At 51.1% G+C, this 22,619-nt stretch overlaps 1 protein-coding gene across 6 annotated transcripts in view; it reads left to right on the forward strand.

Moving 5' to 3' along the window:
- The first annotated feature begins 6,690 nt into the window (after positions 1-6,690).
- Positions 6,691-22,619, forward strand: part of Syt6 (synaptotagmin 6) — a 65,452-nt gene continuing 49,523 nt past the window's right edge. For 4 of the 6 annotated variants that reach the window (XM_004667542.2, XM_004667545.2, XR_006634245.1 and 1 more), the window contains exons 1-3: positions 6,691-6,853; positions 18,183-18,528; positions 19,969-20,527. In XM_004667542.2, coding sequence (XP_004667599.1) covers positions 6,691-6,853; positions 18,183-18,528; positions 19,969-20,527 — 1,068 coding nt within the window. Of the gene's footprint in view, positions 6,854-7,570; positions 7,627-18,182; positions 18,529-19,968; positions 20,528-22,619 lie in introns of those variants that run through there. The other 2 variants (XM_045137891.1, XM_045137892.1) reach the window with 2 other exon arrangements.

Here is a 22,619-nt window from a genome sequence, read left to right on the forward strand (position 1 = left end):
TCAAGGGTTTTCCTACAGCGGAGAGTGGAAACATCCCTGCGTTCCTTCCAGTCCAAGTTTCAGTGTCCAAAAATAAAGAGACAAAACAAATCCCAAATTCTCTCAAAACATCCTCTTTTAAGAAACCTACCCTGATTTGGCCCATGTAACTACTTTGCGAGTCCTCCCACATTTACATGTTGACATTTTACTATTCCTTTTTTTTTGGAGACAGGGTCCCAGGATGGCCTCAGACCTACTAAGTAGCACAGGATGGCCTTGAACTTCTGATCCCCTTGCCTTTACCTCCCCAAGCACTGTCCTTACAACCCAGCATGCAGCAGCACCACATTCCATCTATGTGGTTCAGGGGACTGAATCATATGGCTGCACAAGGCACCTGCCATGATATTGTTGAGTGCCTGGACTAGGGTGGTGAGAATGGCTGCAAGGGTGGAGGCAGAAAGAGGTTCAGAGTATTTTGGAGCCTAAGAAAAGAAGGTCCCACAATTGAGTAGACCCATGGACAAGGGGAGGGGCCCAGCAGCAGGGCTCTGAGGCGTTCAGTCCAAGGAGCCAGTGCAGTTAATTATGTCCTTGTCGAGGGGGGAAAGCCAGTTTGCAGAGGAAAATATGATTTCCTCTGCATGGATATATTGGACTTGGGAGGTCTGGGTCAAGTTGTTCAGAACAGGATGCTAGAAATGCACATGTAGAAGCAAGGAGAGGGAGCCATAGTCCCTAGGGTGTGGCTCTGAAGCAAAATGATCTGGGTCGCAGCTCCATTACTTGGCACCTGTAAACTTTGGACAGGAAGAAGACCATTATGAGGATTGCATCATATACCCCACGTTAGAGTAGCATACAGCCTGGAATGGCACAAGATGGCAGGGAATGTTTGGCACTATTAATAATAATAGTATTGGTATATGCCAGTAATTCTTGCACTTGGGAGGTAGAGGCAGGAGGTTCAAAAATTCAGGCAATCCTTAGCTACATATCGTGTTTACAGCCAGCTATAGACAAAACCTTGTCTCTTCCCCCCCCCCCCCCCCCGCGCCATACACAGAAACAGAGAGACAGACAAAAAATCGTCTTGTGTGGTGTTTGAAGTGCTAGAGGAGGGCCAGACCGCACAGAGAGAGGACGAAGAGACTTCAGAGGTACAAGATGACAACTGAACCCTGGAGAAAAGAGAAGCCTGAAGAGCGGAGAACTCAGGAAGAGAAGAAAATCCAGAGACTTGTCACAGACGTTTCCCAGTCAATGTGGGCACAGGTGTCTATGCAGCAAAGAGGCCAAAGAATTCAGCTAAAATCCATTCCACACGTGGCCTCTCTCCACAGCAATCCCGTGCGCTCCCTCAGACCGAGGTTTTGGGCCGATTCCAGGGCTCTGCATGCTGTGTGTAGACAAAGGTCCCATGTGCAGGAAACAACACTGAACTGCATCCCAGTGCCATGTATGGACTGGGTCTTAGCAGGGCCTCAACAGATGTTGAAAGAGAGGTCAAGTGTGTGAATGATGTGAAAACACACGTTCAGGTTTTCATTCAGCCACTGTGAATCCAGAGCCAATTATTTCAGCCTCTCTGGAGCCTCATCAATATGATAAGACTAAGTAACATATATATAGGTCTCTCAGGGCTGCTATATGACATGAAATGACACATGAGACTGTTCTGTAAACTGCACCCCACTTTACAAATGTACTAACCCAAGTGTTAGGAAAGAGGAGGGGTGACTGTGCCCTAGCAGAAGCAGAAACGTAGATGGAGTGAGAGACAGGATAGAGAAGTGGGGTTTTGTGCTACATTATGGTGGGAAGCTAGAACTTTGTGAAAAGTATTGTTCTCTCCAGGGGCTCTGCCCTCTTCAAACAGGGGGCTTCAGGTCCTTAACCCAAACCACACTGTCTGGATTCTGCAAAAATCAAGGATTAAGACCTCCTACTTTTGGCAGGGCTGTTTCGAATTTGTCACTTTAATTGCTTTTGGCATTTTATCTGGTTTTCTTTCATTAGTACAGCAGCCAGAGACCTGAGACTGCAGACTCTGTCCAGGCTCCAAGGGGAGAATTCCAGTCACTGGGTCCCGGTCTTAGAAGAACCTTGGCTTAGCCCTTTCCTGGAAGCTTGGCTCTGAACACAGGACACAGCCCAGGTGTAGCAGAAGCTCTCTGAGTGGCTCTCTGGGGAGCCCTGGCCCTGTCAGAGGGAAGCAATCAAGCTGAGTGGAGGAGTTGATGAACCCCAGCCTAGGTTTCATCAGACATGCAACTGGATTAGCTAAATTCAGAGAACCACATTCTTTGCAAAGAGACACAGGACTACCACTCTGCGATTTAGTTCCAAAACACTTTTTACATTCTATAGAGCCAATTGAAAAATATTATAACTGAGATTGGGAAGATTGCTCAGTGGTTAAAGGTACTTGCCTACAGAGCCTTCTGGTCTGCGTTTGATTCCCTAGTACCCACAATCAAGCCAGACTCAATGTGGAGCATGTTTCTGGAGTTCATTTGCAGCAGCAAGAGACCCTGGTGCACCAATACACACACACACACACACACACACACACACACACACACACACACACTTAAATAAATAAAACATTCTTAAATAACAACCTTTTGTTTCTGATTCTTTTGTATGGGCATGTGTGTAAGATGTGTGGTATGTGTGTGATGCACATGGGGCATGTGCAGACCAGACGAGAATGCAGGGGGTCCCCTCCGTTGCACATACTGATTCTGGAGTTTGCCATGGTTTTGTAAACCCGAGCCATTCCCTAGTCTTTGCTCCCCACAGGACTGGGGTTGCAGACATTTGTGGCTATATCTAGGTGTTTGATGGATGTGGGAGAAATGAATTCAGGCAGTCTTAAACCCACAGGCTTGCACAGAAAGCAGTTTTACCTGCTGAGCCATCTCTCCAGCCACTACTGTAATCTTTTTAAGGGAAACATGAATTTTCACATCCACGCTATCTTGCTCCAGCATGGAGAGAAGGAAGGGGCCGTGACATGTGGGGAAAGGGCCTGGGTTCCAGTTCTCTGTCACCTCTCAGCCTGTACAAACAGGGACCGGTCTATTAATTTCCTCATCTTCCATATGGGCTACTAGTGCCTACTAATTCTTCCTCTCAGTGTTGCTGTAAGGATTAAATGAAATTAAATTCCTTCTTGACCATCTTCATGGACAGGCCTGACAAAAGAACACAGGTTAACTTCTGGACAGAATACCTGCTGGATATTTCTCTCTGGTTTGGGAAAAGGTATACCTCAGAAAGCAGGAGATGAAGGATGGAGAAAGCTTATCAGAATCCCTCAAGGCAAGGCAGCGGCTTCGCTTGTGTTATTTGCCTGTGTGTCTCTCCGCACAGCAGACAATCCAGCTATGAGCATCAAATGCTCTCTTTACATCTCTTCCAGGGGCTTGGAGGGAGGAGGGACTGGGAAGAGGGCTCCCTATTTAGAAATCGCATTGAGATGGAGAGACAATATGACACATCTGCTCATGTCAAAGGAGCTCACTCTTACCGCCTACAGCATTAGCAATTTCCTACCAAGGTTCAAATTTTTCAAAAAAAAAATTTTGCATGGTCCTAATGTATTTTATTTGTAGCATAACTCAAAAAGACATTGTTGCTCAGAGCAGGGTGGGTGCCTGTCCACGGCAGATAGTGGGGGCGGGGTGGGAAAAGTACCCTTTAGCTATCTGGGGAGAGAAGGTCAGTGGAGTGGGAGGCCTCTGGTTTGTGCTTCAGAGCGCTGGCTCTGCCGCTTGCCTGTCTCCAGCCCCACTCCTGAGCAGTCCCGTCAGGAGGTCTGAGTCTCCCATGCTCCAGTCATACCTGTAAGACAGCTTTGGGGTGGGGGAAGCCGAAAGTGAGTTGCACATCTATGAAGTCACTCCCTATGACCCTCAGAAGGCTCCTAACCCAACTTCAGGAAAGGAAAGTGAGGTCCAGATAGAGGGTGTGACTGCCCCAGGCCTCAGGGCTCCCCAACTGATGTCCTTGTTGGCTGTTATGTCAGGGTCTCTTTCCGCCCCACCCCTAATACCACACCCAGCAAGGATTTTCTCTAGTGATATGGTTCATGGGGAACAAGTCCACTTCATCTCCAAATTTGGAATTCTGAATGTGGAAAGAAGCATAGATGTGTTTGGGGGTTAGGCCTGTAGGTAGAGTGGTTTCTGAAAAAAAAAAAAAGTTCCATCTTTACAGGAGGATTTTTTTCTGCTCTGTTGTTGGTTTTGTGACCACAGTGGTGTCAGCAACTGATGGTAAGGGGCCCTGAAGGTGACAGCTGGGGTGAGGTTCAATGTCAGGAAACAAATGTTAACGTTGCTTTCAGAATGTATCGCTTTCGATGCATTTGTCTCTGTTTTCTAAGTCTCCTATTACTATTTCTGTTTCTCTCTTGCCTCTTGTCAGTGCCTCTGCTCTCTCTCTGTTTCTCTCACATACTCAGTGTCGCACACCAAATTCAATAGGAGCCCAAGAGCCCCAGCTCCTTCCAGAGCCCCTGTCAGGACAAAACCTCTTTGGCTCTGTTAGGTTGAGAAACGCCAGGTCCGGAGCTGCTGCCCTGGCGCCAGAGACGCTGCAGAGCTGCCTGCCGAGTGTGGAGGCTGAATCTGGGAACAATGAGAAATTATCTGTTAATTCTTCACTACTGCCACCTGCTCTGCCCCGAATAGGCTCCCTTGCCTTCAGTTTAGATGCAAATTCCTTCACTCGATGTAAGCAAAATATTGATTTCCCTGCATCACACGCCTGGGCCCTTGGAACCATCTTTTTTGTTGTTGTTATTATTATTTTTTTTTTTGTTCTCTGCAAAAGCAAAACAAGGCGCTTTGTTCTGCGAACGTCCCCAGGACCTCGAGAACGGGGAGGGAGAACTCGCCGGGAGTGACCGAGTTGCCATAAACACGGGCAGAGAGCAATTCGTTCTTCTGCATTTGTATTTTACATAAATACCAAACTCCCGCTTTGCAAACTGCTAATGAACGTATAGCGGGGGCGGGGGGAACTCTCTTCGCGGGGGACTGAGGTCTGCCCTGGGTGATAGAGGGGCGTCTGGGTTCCTCAGGTGGGTGGAAGGCATAGCCTTACCTATTGTTGGAACAGCAACCCAGCACCGCGGACAGGAAGGTGGTCTGGATTGCAGTGTGCAGGGATCAAGCCTGCCCAGTCCCTCGAGCCGGATCCCCTGCGCCTCTCCAATGGCAGGCGCCGGGGCCGGGGTGAACGCTGCCTGCCGGCTGCGATCGCCCCTCCCGCGACCCCGTGCGCGCGATCCTGCCACCCACCGGACCTTCAGCACCGCGGACAGAGCCGGGCGCTGGTCAGGGAGGAAAGCTGGTCAGGGCTAGGTTAGGCCCGGCTCCTCGGCGTCTGCCAGGCCCTGGGTGTCCCAGGCATCCGCTGCCCGGGCTCGCCGGCACCAGGGCCCGCGGGCGCGCCTGGCGCAGATGGCGCACGGTGGAGATCGCCGGGAGCTGGGGCTCCGAATCTCCTCCCTCGGGAACGTGAGTCACAGCCGGAGCCACTTCCAATTAGCGCGTGAATTAGCAGAAAAGACCCTCCTTTCCCCACCACCCACCCAGGCACACCCCAGCCCGGCTCCGGGAGAACTTTCCTTTACTGCTCCCAGAAGGCAAAGGGACCCGAGGCTGGAGTTTCGCGCGGGCCTCACCCGGGAAGGGACCACACGACTGACAGGTGGAGGACAGGCGACGACAGAGCCGGCCTCCTGGCCACCAGCCACGGCCCCAGGATTCCCAGGGCCCAGTGAGACATCTCGGACGCCCCTCGGCCATGGCGCTTCTTTTAAGTCTAGCGTCAGTTTTTTTCCTACTTTCCCATCTCTTCATAGAAAAAGATACTATTACTGATCGTTTTGATGCGGGGAGGTGGGATCTGGCGGGAACCGAGCGCTCTCTTGAAATGCTCCCCCCTCCCATTCCTATTCGCCAGAAACTTTCCCCTCCCGTTGCCATGGAGAGAGACGGCCGCTGCCTCCCGTCGCCATAGCAACGTGCGGGTGCCGCGGACCGCAGGATTGCGGAGCTCTGAAAGTCTTCTTTGCAGTTCTCGACGCTCCGTAGTCTTGGGGTCTTCTATCTCCGGCGCTGGGACTTGGGGCAAGTCCAAGTAACTTCTTCCGTCAGCAACGACCACCAAGGGTTTCCCACCTACAGTCGGGTCACCCTGGGTTTTTTTTTCCTTCCCCTATTGTTGTGTTATCTATTCGGATGCCACTTGGGTGGCGTGTGGCAGTTTACCCAGTATTTCACAAGCACTGTCTCTGTTCCCGGGGAGGTCGTGAAGCACTTGTAATTATTGTACCTCTTTTACGGAAAGGAAAATCGAGGCTTTCGGGGGCCCAAGGTCACATCAGGCCGTGAATGCTGAGGGGGAGCTGGGCTCTTTCTTCCGCCTTGCACCCTCCAAGGTGCGGCTGCAACCTGCCCTGACCCAGGAGAGTCCCCGAGTGTAGAGGGGGCGGCCACCAGGCGCCAGACTTGCCAGCTGCCGAGGGAAGCCACGTGAGGGGCGGGGACCCTGCGGGGAAGTGATTAAAAGCGGAACGGAGCCTCAGGGGGGCCGCTGCGGGGACGGTCTTCTTGGGGCTGCCTTGCCCCGCCCCAGTCCGGCCTCGGCGTGGGTTCGAGAAGCTGCTCGGCAGGCCTGGGTGTCCCGGGCATGAGCGGGGTTGGGGGCGCCGGAGGGCCTCGGTGCCAGGCGGCGCTAGCTGTGTTGGCCTCGCTGTGCCGGGCCCGGCCGCCCCCTCTCGGGCTGGACGTGGAGACTTGTCGGAGCTTCGAGCTGCAGCCCCCGGAGCGGAGTCCCAGCGCGGCCGGCGCAGGTACCCGGAGACCCGGGGCCCAGTCCCTTCCTGGGTTCTCCGACAGGCGGTCTCTCCTCCCCGGGGCACCGGCCCGGAGCCCAGAGTGACACCTCCAGGTTGGGGTTCTGCGTGGGCACCAGCCCCAGCCTGTTGCCTGGCCCCACCACCCGCAGGGCAGGGGGACCCGAATAGGACCCAGAACAGAGAGAGAGAGAATCCCTTCTCCCCTCTCGTGTTACTATTGCGAAGCCCCCTGGATGCAGCCAACACTCTTGGGAGCCTCAGTTTCCCCACGGGCGAGTGGCCAGGGGAGGGGTCGGTGGACTGGGCAGAAGAGGAGCATCTCGGCGGTGGGGGGGGGGATGCTTCTCTACCCTGGCGGTGGAGGCGGGGTCCAGGTCCGGGGCCCAGCACTTGCTCCGTGGGTCCGTGAGTTCTCGCAGTGATCGCCAGCCGGGCCTCCCCCACCCCCTGCGTTTGGGAGAAACTTGGGTCTGCGGCCGGCCCGAGGTCTTTGTGCCCGGGAGTGGCGGGCTGCGGGCGGCAGGCCGTCGGCGCCTCCCCGGGGGCGGGGGCGGGGGGAGGAGGTGTCGTGCATCCCCCCCTCCCCGCGCCCTATAACCCGCTGCCCGGGTCTCAGTGACTCACTCGGACTCCGGGCGGGCGAGCGCGCCGGTGCCTGCCGCCGACTTCGCCGGGCGAGCGAGCGCCGCGGACCCCGCGCCCGACGCAGCCCCGGGCGGCCGCCGAGTGCAGGCACAGCCCGAGCCGAGCCGAGCTCGCCGGAGCCGGTGAGTCCCGAGCCCGAGCCCCGCGGGTCGCCCCGGACTGGCGACAGCCGAGATGGCGTGTCGCGGCCCCGGCGGCTGGAGCGGCCCCGGAGGGTCGGCGGCTTGGCTGCCGTAGGGTCCCGGGCCGGAGCCAGGGTGGGATCGAGTCCCCCCCTCTGCGGGGAGGGGCCGGGACCACGCGAGGCCCCGAGAGAATGCGGCGTGGGGGTGGGGAGTTCCTGCGGAGACCGAGTCACTGGGGCTCCTTGGGGCTCCGCAGACTCCATCGCTCCAGGCCCCCCACCCCCACCCTGACCCCGACCCCTAGAGGCTGTGGGCCTAGGGTCAGGCTGGGGCACCCTGTGGTTCCGCATCCCTGGAGCGGGACGGGTAGGAGGGGGCCTCTAGATTCCCACGTGCCTCTCCAGGGACTAGCAAGTGGCCAGGGACTGAGGTGGTGGCCCCGGGAGCACTTGCAGGTGGTATAAGCTACCCAACAACCGCAGGGTCCCGAGCCAGCCTTGTTTTCGCTTGAGGTTAAAGGTCAGAGCCAGGATAAATCCCAGGTTAGGACAGGGGGTAGAGAGGCCAGAGTGTGTGTCACTCCGGAGTCTGCATGCTGCCTTGCTCAGACCTGTATTTATTATACAGGCAATTCATTCCTCTCTCTCTCTCTCTCTCTCCCTCCCTCTCTCCTCTCTCTCTCTCTCTCTGGCAATGTTTAATCAATGACTTGGTGACTGCAGTAGAGGAGACCAAGATAGGTTGGGGAGTTGCCTGTCCCTCATGGAGATTCTCAGAACAGTTTAGCATTTATTGGAATCTAGTGTCACCCTCACCCCCTTCTGCACCTCCCAACTCCCCAGACCTTCAGACAGAATTTTACCCCCAGTCAAGGAATCACTTGCCTCACTCCCTTCCATATTTTTCTGCAATGACCCATCTCCAGTGGAACCTTGCTGCTGGTCCTGGTCCCCCAGACTAGAGAGGGTGGGGGCACACCTGTCCTGCTCTGCCCTCCTGTCTGTTCAGGGCAGACCTGCTCTTGGTGGGGAGTGCAGAGCACATCCTGTTGTGTGAGGCTCTGACTCCAGAGTGGATGCCTCCAGCCTGGATGTTCAGGCCAAGGAGAGGGAAGGGGCCCCGATGAATCAGTGTGCCTGCCTTGTGGGCTTATCCCAAAAGTGTGTTTGAGATGTTGGCCCCGGAGAACTTTAAGTTGGCCGCTAGGTCACAAGCTCCTGGAAGCTGGACTAGGAGGCTGAAAGGATAGCAGACAAAGAGAGGAGGATACCTGGCCTGGATCATAGCAAAAGAGGGGGGCTGAGGTCGCTTTGGGACCTCGTGCATTTAGGGTCTAGGGAGATGGGGTGTTCAGACCAGGGTGCCAGCCTTCTCACCTCCCAACATGCTCCCTGCATCTAAAAGATGGACCAGATTTTTCCAGCCAGAGAACTGCTGGATCTTTTCATCTGTAGTTGCATGAAAACTCCAAGCGGGTGGTGCATGTCCAGCTTCTCCTCTCTTATCTTTTCCCTTGCCTTTTGCCACTTCTAAGTCTCTAGCTCCTGGAATTTCTAGTAACACCCTGAGCTTCAAAAATTGAGACAGGCTCTACTAGTGTTAGGGAGACCTCCCCTGCCCCCCCCCCCACACCTTAGGCCAGGGTCTGGGCTAGGAATTGAATCTGAAATCTAGATGGATCAGACCCTGCCTTGGAAACACCTGTACCCAAACTTTCTCAAGTAAAAGTAAATCCCCACTTTTATTTCCCCATTTTTATTCCAAAGCTCTAAAGAGAGCTTTTCCTGCTAGCCCTGAAGCAGTCACCGACATGCACTTCTCCCCTTTCCTTGTGTTGTTTCGCCTTGCAGAGGGGAATGAACTTTATTCATAGGCCAAGTTGTAGATGGTAAGGTGTGGGCAGCAGAGATCTAGAAATATTGCAGAATATACAGGAACCTGAAAGCTGCCCAGGCTGGCCTGCCTCCACTCCCCGCCCCCCACTGGCATCCAGGAGAGGTTATTTTCAGCCTACCTGTGGCCACCTGAGCCTACCTGAGATGGATATGTTTGTTAGCTTTGCTAATGTCTCTGGAGATGATCTGTGATTCAGCCACCTGGCTTTGAAGTTGGCCTTTTGCCACCTACAGGATATTTTTCCTGTGTGTGATGGCAAATGAAATACAGATTTCATTAAAAGAGTCCTGTTTCTACAACTGAATAATGTGCCACTCCCTTGCTCCTTCAAGCCGAAGGAAGGAATCCTGCAGATGTTACCTTCTTGGAGGAAAAGGAGCCACACAGTAATCATGAATGACCTGAGGGGTGGTCTTCAGACTCTGGTGTGTTGCACGCCTTGAGATTTTTGTTTGGTTGGTGTTTTGAAGTTAGGTCTTACTAAGTATCCCTGGATGGCCTGGTACTTGCTATGTAGCCAAGGCTAGATTCCAGCTCATGGCAATCTTCCTGTCTCAGCCTCCTGGGTGCTGAAATTATGGGGGTGTACTACCATACCAGGAATACATCTTAAGATTCTTTATTGACAATTTTCATGCATGAAGATAATGTAATTTGATCAAAATCCCCTCCCAATACCTACTTTTGTCCTCCACTTCAATCATCTGCCTTTTCTGAGCTCTTTTTTTCTTTCTGACAAGACCCTCTTGTATTTCAATAACCTGCTTTTTAAAATCTTTAAAAGTATTTTTTATTATTTATTTGAGAGTGACAGAGAGAGAATGGGCACACTAGGGTCTCCAGCCATGGCAAACAAATTCCAGATACATGTGCCACCTTGTGCAGCTATCTGGCTTACATGGGTACTAGGGAATCAAGCCTCGAACTGAAGTCCTTAGGCAAGCACTCAACCACTAAGCCATCTCTCCAGCCCTGCTTTTTGATTTTTCCCCATCCCGTTCCATCTTCCATGTCGAAATGTGGATGACCCCGATGTCTTGAAGGTCCTGTGGAGGCAGAAGTAGTAGTCATCAGGTCATAATATAACCATCCCTTTGTGTTGAGAACATGGAGTCCCAAAGTGCTCCTCTCCCATAACTGCCACCGGCTCCTCTGCAGAGTTCCTTGAGCCCTGAAGGGGCTGTTATAGATGTCTCTGCTAGCACTGAGCACTCAACCTTCACTTATTCTCAGCACTTTGGTGAATTTTGAGTCTCCCCAGTAGTCACCGCCATCTGCAAAAAGAAACTTCTCTGACCAAAGATGGAACCAGAGGTAATCTATGAGGAGGAGCATAATATAGATATTTGGAGGGCAATTTGATGGGAACAGGCATATCCATTTAGTCAGTCAATAGTAGTGGATTTTAAGATTCTTTTTTTTTGTTTTTTATTTATTTATTTGAGAACTATAGACAGAGAGAAAAGAGGCAGATAGACAGAGAATGGGCACGCCAGGGCCTCCAGCCACTGCAAAGGAATTCCAGACGCGTGCGCCCCTTGTGCATCTGGCTAACGTGGGTCCTGGGGAATGGAGCCTCGAACCGGGGTCCTCAGGCCTGACAGGCAAGCTCTTAACCACTAAGCCATCTCTCCAGCCCCATTTTAAGGTTCTTGAAACAAGGTCTAATATCTAGCACTTGTAGAACCCTTAGATCCTAGATATTTCTAGAAGCTCTCTTCTCCCTCTGATTGTGGCAGTGTTGCAGTGTTGACGGCAGCTGATGGTCCTAGCCTGCTTCATTGTTTCAAATTCTGTGCAAAAACTACCTTTTCTTCTCATTGTTCTAACTTTACTTTGCTTCCCCCATCCATAGAGCTGGAGTTAAAATATGGGCTGCAGGTGATTCAGATTGGCATAGAGGATCTGGATCGGGCCAGGTTTCTTTAGGATTGTCTCAAGCTGGGAAGAGCATGATAAGAGGGAGGCCTGAGGGAGCTTGGTGGCATGCCTGCCAGTCAGGGAAAGAGAAGCCTCTGACACTGGTCTGCTCAGGAAGCAACAGAGCTGAGCCTCTGAGTGAGCGAGCAAGCGGGGCATCCAGAGCTGGACACTGTGGGTATAATGACACCTCAGCTCTCACTTCCCTCTGTTGGGATGAGGAACTTTTTCTGGAATCATTCAGTTCTCTCACGAGTTGCAGCTCTAAATAGAGGCGGTGCATGGAGGGGAGAAAGTGCTTCTGAATGGCCGCTCCTCTCCTCCATCATGCCAACCTTAATCCCCTATTCAGAGGGACCACATGCTCTAACTGGTCAGGCAGGAAGGTAAAATGACCATCTGCCCAAAAAAATGATAATACTAATAATTGCTAAATTGGTGCCAAAGCTCTGCTCACTTTAACGGTCCACATTAGTTTCCAACGTATCTCTGAATCCTCTAATGATGGTGGGAGCGGGCGCCCAGTCATAAAGCTTGGTGCATCTGTAATTAGCTCGGCATTGTCTCTGCTCATCACTGCTTTTTTCAGGAGCATTAATTCCTTTTCTGTTTGGACTCTGCTAATTATCCCCATCGGTAGCTGGGCCTGGATCTGTAAAGAAAGGAGAGGAAGCCATGGCCCTCTGCTCCCCTCCCCCAAGCCCTGAATTTTAACTATATCCACTTCTCCTAATAAATTTACAAGCCACAGAGAGCTTATTTCTAATTGATCATGTCTGTAAACCTCAGTAAGGACCAGCCCTTATTCTCCACACACACACACACACACACACACACACACACACACACACACACACACGTGCGCGCATATTCCTTAGGAACATCTCTGGAAGAGACTTTTCAGGACCTCCTGTTATTTCTCTGGTGGCTCATGGTCGACCTGAAGACATGCACTTCCCAGGGAAGAAGGAAGATGGGGCACAGGAGCCCAGTCATAGTCCAGGTCTGCAGGGTCTGCCCAGGGTGAAAGGGTCAGGATAGAGAGGACAGAATGCCCCCACTTTGTCTGGATAAGAAAATCTTCCTAGCGTCTCTGTGAAGCTTTGACTCTATAATTCGTTCAGCCTGGGTCAATGGCCTGGACTGCCATCAGAGAGCCCTACATTCACATCCCAGCTCTTTTGCTTAACCCATTGTACCCTTGAGCAAGTGACTTAGTTAATTTCTCTACACTTGGTTTAGTTTTCTTTGACTGGTGAATGCCATTTTCTTTAGGAGACTGTAAAGGCTAAATGAGATTATATAAAGGGCACAGGGCTTATTGCATAGAAATAAATGGCACGGGGCTGTAGAGATGGCTTAGCAGTTAAGGCATTTGCCTGTGAAGCCTAAGGACCCAGGTTGATTCCCCAGTACCGACGTACGACAGATGCACATGGTGGCATGTGCATCTGGACTTTGTTTGCAGTGGCTAGAGGCCCTGGCATGCCCATTCATTCTCTCTCTCTCATAAATAAAATGCTTAAATTTTTATCTATTTATTTAAGTGTGACAGACAGGGCTGGAGAGATGGTGTAGCGGTTAAGCGCTTGCCTGTGAGGCCTAAGGACCCCGGTTCGAGGCTTGGTTCCCCAGGTCCCACGTTAGCCAGATGCACAAGGGGCGCATGTGTCTGGAGTTCGTTTGCAGAGGCTGGAAGCCCTGGCGCGCCCATTCTCTCTCTCTTCCTCTATCTGTCTTTCTCTCTGTGTCTGTCGCTCTCAAATAAATAAATAAAAAATTTTAAAAAAAAAAGAATGACAGACAGAGGAAGAGGCAGAGAGAGAGAGAGAGAGAGAGAGAATGGGCGCACCAGCGCCTCTAGCCACTGCAAATGAACTCCAGACACTTGCGCCCCCTTGTGCATCTGGGTAACGTGGGTCCTGGGGAATCGAGCCTTAAACCAGAGTACTTAGGCTTCACAGGCAAGTGCTTAACTGCTACACCATCTCTCCAGCCCCCAAAATAAAATATTTTAAAAGAAGTAAATGGCAAATAAAATAAATGGTTCTGTCCAGAGTCTCTTCCCTTGCTGGACTAAATACTGTTCCTTTCAGGATACTGGGCTGCTGTGTCCCTTGCTCTTGGGTCCCTGGGCTGTGCTTTGTCTATGTCTCCATCTGTGTGTCAAGGAGAGCACAGTTAGGCACCTGTGCTTCTGAGGGTCCACCAGCAACCCCAGGCTCTGGGCCAGACTCCTCCAGTATTGGGGTGAGCAGAGAAAATGATCCCTCATTTCCTATTCCTCTCTCCAGTTTATCTTTTCAATTACAATCTGTTAGCAAGAATGCCTGTGATGGTTGCAAAATGGATTTTTCTGACATAGGAGCCCATTAGAAAAATGGGAACAATAGCAAGTGATAAGAGCTGCTGCTGAATCCTAACGCCATGGGTGAGAGGAGGGGTGGTGGGGGGCGCCCAGCTTTGTCTTTGCAGAAAGAAGTGTCACTGGGAAAATAAGCAAGTCCCAGACTGCTGCTAATTAAGAACCTAGTATTTCTGTAAGAGGAAAGAGGCCATGGACCATCACCCCACCGGACAGTCTCTTTTTAGGCAGAGTCCATACTGATAGCCCTCAGAGGGGTCTTGACTTCCCAGAAGGAAGTGGAGTCTGAGGTCCCCAGATACTTCTCCCTGTAATCTGGGGTCTTCCTGCCCTGCCCATGGCCCAGCACTGGGGCGGCTTTATATTCACTGCACAGTTATCCTCTGCCAAAAAGAAACCCAAATCCCAGTTCACGTATCAGGGGCAGTCACTGTGTATCAAGGACTGTACTTAGCTTATTTGATATTCACAATGATCATGTGAGATAGGAATATTTAGAATCCTCCCCAAGTATAATTTGAAACCAAGGTTTGGAGGTTAAGCAGTGTGTTCAAGGTTGCACCACCAGGCAGCAATGTGGATGGCATGTGATCGGTGGTCTTCCTCTTGCTGGTACTAACCTAAGATGCCTGTCATATCTCTGAGCACTTCATGAAGTCCAGTTTGCCAGGCAGGGTTCAAAGCCACATGTGTCTGCTCCAGGCCACATCCTCCTCCCCTCTCTCCTCCTCTTCTTCCTCTTCCTTTTCTTCCTTGTTCTTCTTTCTTTCTCCCTCCCTCCCTCCCTCCCCCCCCCCCCTCTCATCACATATTTACAGCATAATATACCACTACAGGCCCAAACAGAACCTTGAAAACTGTCAAACAAACTAAACCTTCACTCTGGCTATCTCAGGTATTTGTTAAATACCTGCGATGTGACAGAAAGCTGACAAACACACTAAGGGATAAGACTTGCTGAGTTTAAGGCCACTCAAAAGGATCTAAATCTTCTCTAATCACCTTCTCTCTTGGTCTGCGTCTGTTCTTGCTGTCTTACTCATTGCTTGTGTCTGGTGTATGTATGTGGATGAACCCACTTGATGTTTCATACCTAATTCTCCTTGCATTGCCTGCCTGTGAAATGTCAAAACTCTGGCTCTTCTAGTCCTGGGAGAAGATTCTCCAGACATAGGCTTTAGCTCCTATTCTTACATAACTAGCATTGAGTATCAGGGGCTGATTCCCAATAATCTATGCCCTCTGCCTTCCCTAAGCACAGAGCCAAGGGAGCAACTGCTGGAGGTCACGTGGAGAAGCAATTGAAAAAGCAACCACACTTAGAAAAACCTGAATTCACTGCTGCTTCCCTACCTCTCTTTTCATTTATGGATTCAGTTTTTGTCAGGCTGAACATTTAAATGCACTCTATGCTTTCTGGATTCCCCCCTCATCCCCTCCCTTCTCATTAAAATTCTAATTATTACCAGAGCAAGTAAGATGTATGATCAAAGGAAAGCAAGGCCCTAGAAATACCTTTTGTTTTAAGGTGACTCATATTGCAGATAATGGGTCCAAACAGTTCTAAAACAGAACAGATGTGAAGGGTCTAGAGATGGCCAGACACTTAGAGTAAGGACATCCATATTCATAGTCGCTTTGCTAGTGATCCCAGAAAGATAAAGTCTTGAAGAAATGATATCCAGGTTATTTATTTCGATCGTGAATGGATAACAGGGAAACCAGTGAATTAGTGCCTCTGATAGGTGTTTATTTGTCCCTAAAATATATACATGTTCTCCCAAGGTGATCTTGCAGAGTCCCATGGACAGGTCAGGGCTGTCCAGCCCCTTAGTGGCTGTGTGACCTGGGCAATCTATTGACCTTCAGTGTGTTTCTATACCTGCACACTGAAAATAGTCATTGTGCCTATTTCACTGCAGAGGATATGAGAGTGGATTTATGCTTTGAAAATTGGACACAGGAATGTTGAAGCAATTGGCTAAATCCAATAATAAAATGCTCTTATTATCAACCTATTATATGAAAATTTTGACTATTTATATAATAAATATTAAAATATTTCTTTTCTCTCTCGAGCCCCCAGAGCACATGCATGCATCATTAGAGACCTTTAGCCTAAAAGTTAACTTTGAATCCTGGGTCCTTGCAGTTGTTAGGTGAAAGACTAGCTTCAGCTCTTGGTCAGAGAATGGCTCTGAGGTCTCTGTGCCCAGGCTGGGTAGAGGGGAATGGCGATGGTAAGTGACTCAGGACTTGAAGAGTCTCTGCCTTTAGTCCCTATTCATGGAGGTACCAGGTCATTGATCCAAGCAAGAGGCCTGCAGCAGTGAGCTAGAAGACTTTCCTGAGAGAGTGGCTGAGTTCACCTCCTTCTCAGCTCCCTCAGGCAATGGGGGCAGCTTTCCTTGGAGTCTGGGCACAGTGAAAGCACCTGGAGGGACCTGAGCATCTTTGTACCCAAGCCTAGCTCAAAACCCGGCAAATTTTGGTTGAATTTAAATGAGAAAAAAATTGGAGCTCTTTTACTTCTATGCCCTTCCTTCCTTCATTCTTGTCCCCTTGTACCAGTTTCTGTGGTAGTTCATGAGTGAAATCGCAGGGTTACAGGACCCTACAGGAGCCTATAGGTTAATTAGGGGCAAACAGGTCTTGGCAATAACTGGATAGTGGACAGCTGGTCCTGGTCAGTGTTCTACAGTGATCAGCCTGTGTCCTCATGCAAGTCCCTCCTCTGGGTCACTGCTCCCATCTATAAAAGCAGAGCCTGGCCTCAGTGCCTGTGGGTCATTTCTCATCGTAAGTGTGGAGATTTGTAAGGCACTGGGAAGGTTAATCCAGAGACTAACCTCTCAGTCTGTAGGGGCTAGACAAGGAACAAAACATGAAGGGTTGAGCTGGAGGGACACATCCCTACACAGCTCCAGTTAGCAAGTCACCAGACTCTTCCAGAAAAGCTTGATGTCCAGGGTGGTGATGAGTATGGTCTTTTGTAGCTTCTCACTCATGATGTCAACCAAACCCCAGTACATTGCTGGCTCCCCCACAAGTGACTGTGCGACAAACCCTGCCAGGCATATCTGTGCTTTAGTGTTTTCTGACTTCTCCACTCAGAGCAAGTTGACTTGGGTTCAGAGGCTCATCCAATATGAGTGGATGGAAGCAAGATAGGAAGAGTGTTAAGAGGTTTGCGCACAGGGAGGCATCACACACTGTCCTCCTGGGATAATGAGCACCCCCGGCACATGAGGGGGCCAGGCTAGGGCTTTGAGTCCCCACCTTCAGCTCAGCCATAGTGCTCCTTGACACCAGCTCCCAAAGCATCAGAGATGGAAGAGGACTGCTGAGGGACCATTTGTAGTTAGCTTTGACCTATACCAGGTAGATGACATGCCACTTCAAATTTTATTTATTATTTGAGAGAGGAAGAGCAGCAGATATATATATAGAGAGAGAATGGGCGTGCCAGGGCCTTCGGCCACTGCAAACGAACTCCAGATGCAGGTGCCACCTTGTGCATCTGGCTTACGTGGGTGCTGGGGAATGGAACCTGGGACCTTTGGCTTTGCAGGCAAGCACATCAACCACTAAGCCACCTCTCCAGCCCGCATTCCACTTTAGTACAAGTATGCATTGAGTCCACTGTGTGCAGAACTCTGGGAGAATAGAAGATGCTAACGCTTCTTTGAAGGGAAACGAGGCTGGACTTTATTCCCTAGAAGAAAGCACAGGGTTGATTGAGCTCCTGGATGGGATGGGACAAGGCAGCGACAAGAGTGAGCGAGCCAGGGCTCCACCCTCGAGGGCCTCGCAGCCTATGGGGAAAGCGTGTCCAGAGAACACTGTGGAGGGCTGAGGGTTAGCTTTGTGGGAGAGCGCTTGTCTAACAAGTACAAGGCCATGGGTTCTATCTCTATTACCAAAATAATAATAAATAAGTAAATAAAAAGAGTAAAAAGAAAGATAAAACACAGTTACAATCTGGCCACAGTCACTGCTCTAATAGAAATCCAAGCAGCGTTCAAAGAGGAACACTTCTCGGATCCACACATTTGGGCTGCCATCTAGATGGCCCTCCCCCACCACCATGCACACAAGCCAGTAGCAGCCAGGGTCTCCCCAAGCTGGAGGAGGGCAGGGATGATACTGGAACCATCAGCCCACCCTAAGTACAAGGCTGCCGATAGCTCACCCAATGGGCCATCACCCCGAAAACCATCTCTCTCCCCCTGACTTGGCGGCCTTTCTCATGACCATTCTCTTCTCTTCTTTCGTCTTTGTCCCTTGTGTGTACCCCTCTTCCAACACCTCTCCCGCTTCTGCCACCTCTGTCTGTCTCCGTCCCTCCCTGCCTGGCTCATGCCGAGGGCAGGCACCTCTGTCAGCCTCGTCGCCCTGGTAGTTATTGTGTGTGGCGTGGCCCTGGTGGCAGTTTTTCTCTTTCTCTTTTGGAAGCTGTGCTGGATGCCCTGGAGGAACAAAGAGGCCTCCAGCCCTTCTGCTAACCCTCCCTCTGAGGCCCTCCCGAGTTCCTGCTCCAGAGGCAACATGGCCGACAAGCTGAAGGACCCCAGCACCCTGGGCTTCCTGGAGGCAGCTGTGAAGATCAGCCACACGTCCCCAGATATTCCAGCTGAGGTGCAAATGTCCGTCAAAGAGCACGTCATGCGTCACACACGGCTGCAGCGACAGACCACAGAGCCAGCGTCATCTACCAGGTGCAGGGCAAGACCCCTCACTTCCTAACCCTCCTTGCTTCCTGGAGGCATCAGTGAAATTATGGCCTCCAAGAATCAGGGACCAGGAGTAGAAGTGCATGCCATGGCAAGACCAGATACTGTGGTCCGTGGTGGCAATTGAGGAGGAGGTGGGCATAAGGAGAGGCCTCATGAAACACAGGGTACTGAACATGCAGTGAGCACACAGGATGGCTGTGGGTGTGAGAAACCAGAAGATGGGTGTAGGGGCTGCTGGAGGTTTTGAGGAAAGGAAAGACTTCAAGTAGAGAGAAGAGGATACACAAAGGCCCTGGGGCATGAAAGTTCCCAGTGTATTCAGGGCTAGGTCAGCGAGACCTTATAGCTGTAATCCACTACATGGGTGAGAGTGCAGAAGAACCCTGGCCTATGGAGGGTGAAGATTCCTTTAAAACCCCTCTGAGGTCCCTGTGTGGCAGCAGTTCCATACATGGCACCCTTTAATTCAAAACCATGCCAACAATGAACAACAACAACAAAACTACCCTAAATTCAGACGCACTTTTAGCAGATGTGGTACATGTGTGTATAAGACACGCTATTTACTGAACCTCAGGGCTCCCGGGGCTTCCTGGATCCCTGTAGTGTCCCTCCAGGCCCGGGGGATCAACCGAAGGGAAGGAGGCCTGTCTTCAGACTGAAGGCTGGGAGAGAAGGGGTTGGGGGTCACATGGGCAGTTGCTCACCTTTCTTTTACTTTATTTCCTCCAATTATAATTCAAGCAAATGATCCTTTTTAAGGTTGTTGTGAGGAGCCTATGAAAGAGTCCACATGATCGTGGGAGCTAACATCTTTAGTGCTTATTATGTACCTGGCCCTATTCTAAACACTTTATAAGTATTAATATTGCCCTCACACAATCCCATGCAATTCCCACTATAATTATGCTTATTTCTATGGTACAGAGAGTTTATTATTCCAGAGGCCAAAATTAACCCATGTAGTCTGTCTCCAAAGCCTATGCCTTTAATTACATGTTAACCTGCAACATATGGTAGATACTAAATTAATGGTGCTGGTGGTGATGATGATGATGATGATGAAAGCTGTGGAAAGCACGGTCCTTCTCCCAAAGGAGATCATGTATTAATGGAACCAGTCATGCCTGCTAGGAAGGAAACCTAGAAAGCAGAAAAGCAGGAGCAATGATTCTAACAATGGTTAACATTTATTGAGCTTGCTGTACACCAGGCACCACGCCAACTACTTTACATACGTTATGGCATGTAATGCTCCCAACCACCTCGTACGCACAGTGCATGGGGAGGAAAAGTGGGGTCAAGAAGAGGGAATAAAAGGGGTCTCCACAAGAAGTAGAATGACCCATCAGTGCTGTGTCTGCCTCCATCCCCCTTTTCCTTAGCCCTGACCCTCTTTCCACTCCTCCTCCCCTCGGCCAGGCACACATCCTTCAAGCGCCACCTGCCACGGCAGATGCATGTCTCCAGTGTAGACTATGGCAATGAGCTGCCGCCAGCAGCTGAGCAGCCCACTAGCATTGGCCGCATCAAGCCGGAGCTCTACAAGCAAAAGTCAGTGGATGGGGATGAGGCCAAGTCTGAAGCCGCCAAGAGCTGCGGGAAGATCAACTTTAGCCTGCGCTATGACTATGAGAGTGAGACTCTGATTGTACGCATCCTGAAGGCCTTTGACCTCCCTGCCAAGGACTTTTGTGGAAGCTCTGATCCTTATGTGAAGATCTACCTCTTGCCTGACCGCAAATGCAAGCTGCAGACCCGGGTGCACCGTAAGACCCTGAACCCCACCTTTGATGAGAACTTCCACTTCCCAGTGCCCTACGAGGAGCTGGCTGACCGCAAGCTGCATCTCAGTGTCTTTGACTTTGACCGCTTTTCCCGCCATGACATGATCGGGGAGGTCATCCTGGATAACCTCTTTGAGGCTTCTGACCTGTCTCGGGAGACATCCATCTGGAAGGACATCCAGTATGCCACCACCGTGAGTACAGCTGCTCCCCTGGCTGCTTGAGCATTGGCAGTTCTGGGTTGGGTGGGCCCTGTCCCCAAGCCCTCTATCCCCCTATGGACACATGGGCCTCTGCCCTCCAGCATGAAAAGGAACTCTGGAAACTGTCAAGTGTCCCACTTAACCATGGGACAGTCCTTCAGCTGTGCACAGATGGGATAGGAAGGAAAGGGAATTTGTGTCTTATGCTTTTTGATCATTTTTGTCTAGGGTGGATCTCTTTTTTAATGCTACTTAGTTACTTGCAAGCAGAGAGACAAAAATATGGGCATACAAGACCCTTTATCCACTGCAAACGAATACCAGATGCATGCGCCACTTTCTGCACCTGGCTTTACGTGGGTACTGGGGAATTGAACCCAGATCATTAAGCTTTTCAGGCAAGTGCCTTAACTTCAGGGCCATCTCTTCACCCCACTGGGGTGGATCTCTTTACAGGTTAGGCCTCGGGTTTGTCATCTATGAAATTATGTGATATACTCCTTTGATCAAGGGTAGGAGTGAGACTAGGCCCTTAGGCTGAACCAGACACCAGGGTCTAAGAAGCACTGGGGTATCTCAGAAGCTTGGACTAGGCCATCTGGAACAGACTGTGCCAATGAGGATGAATCAGGTCATGTTGTAGTAATGAGCAATCCCAGAAGTTTGTGGCCTAAGATAGCTGAAGTTTATTTCTCATCCCTGTTGCATGTGCTCCCCAGCCTGGCTGGGGGTTCTACTGTGCTGGGATGTGAGCCAGCGCAGTCTCCATCTCTGCGCACGCTCCCGTAGCTGCCCGTCAGGAGGAAGAGGGTATGGCAGAACCGCACAGGACTCCTTAACGCTGCTGCGTAGAAGTGGCACTTGTCATTTCCACTTGCAGTTAATTAGTCAAAACAAAACATGGCAACTCTTTAATTTATTTTTATTTTTATTGATTTGCGAGAGAGACAGAGAGAGGCTGTGATTATGGGTGTGTTAGGGCTCCCTGATGTTGCAGGCAAACTCCAGACACACATACTGCCTTGTGCATTGTGTTACCTGGATACTGGGTATCGAACCTGGGCCATCGGGCTTTACAAACAAGCTCCTTTAGCTGCTAAGCCATCTCTCTAGCTCCATGGCAACTATTAATATCAAGGAGGCAGGGGCAAAGCAATCCCGCCATGCCTCTTAAGAGAAGGGTCGGACAAGCTTGGCACAAGTACCTAGCGAGGGAATACCCAGAGCCCTTGGCTGGTAAGAATGGCATGTCCAGAACCCTGGGATGCAAGGCAGTTGAACAGATCCGGCAGGTACAGCTCGGGTGTCTGTGTCTTGAGTGCTAGCTGCTTGGGTGTCCTCCTGGGTATTTCTTGAGTCATGTCTGCAGCAGAGGGCTCACCCCCTTTTTGTCTGCAGACCCTCCGTTTGGACATTCCATACTTAACATCACTGTGTTGAATCTGAAAAGGGGCACTTTAGGGAAAGTATGAGCAGTCAGCCTGGCCAGCAGACAGACGGGGCGGGCAGACAGGGCGGGCTGAACAGCAGCTTGCATGAGCGTGGGCCCAGGAGCTCTGCAACCTCAATCACTCCGCAGTTTACATCTACATCTGCTCTTCCCCGTGGTCTCCGACGGCTGCGCTCCGCTACGGTGGCTGCACAGGTGCAGAGCAGCTCAGTTCCTACAGAGAAGCTGTGCTCCAGGGAGGGGACCGCCAGAGCTGTTGGAACAGCACTTCCACTCCGTCCCTTTCCAGAGTCCTCACCTGCCCATCTTGTGCCCTCCACCCCAGGCAGGAGAGCAAGCCTCATCCTGGAGTAGCAGTCTGTGCCCAAGCACACTCTGCACCTGCCTATAACTTCTCACCCTGGTCCCACTGCCACCCCCCCTAGGGTCAGGAGAAAGCAAGGCCCTTCTCAGTGTCGGTAGGGCCCACCTCCATCTCCGCTTCCCAAGAAGACCGTAGGGGAGCGTGGAGTTGGAGCGCAAGGTGGCAGCTTTGAACCTCTGGAGTATACAGTTTAACCACTAACACAGGGAACACCCAAGCAGAACGTGCCAAGCGGGTCAGCAAATCCTTTTGACGATTTTCAAAGCCTT

Source organism: Jaculus jaculus, chromosome 19 (assembly GCF_020740685.1).
Source record: "Jaculus jaculus isolate mJacJac1 chromosome 19, mJacJac1.mat.Y.cur, whole genome shotgun sequence".
NCBI lineage: Eukaryota > Metazoa > Chordata > Mammalia > Rodentia > Dipodidae > Jaculus > Jaculus jaculus.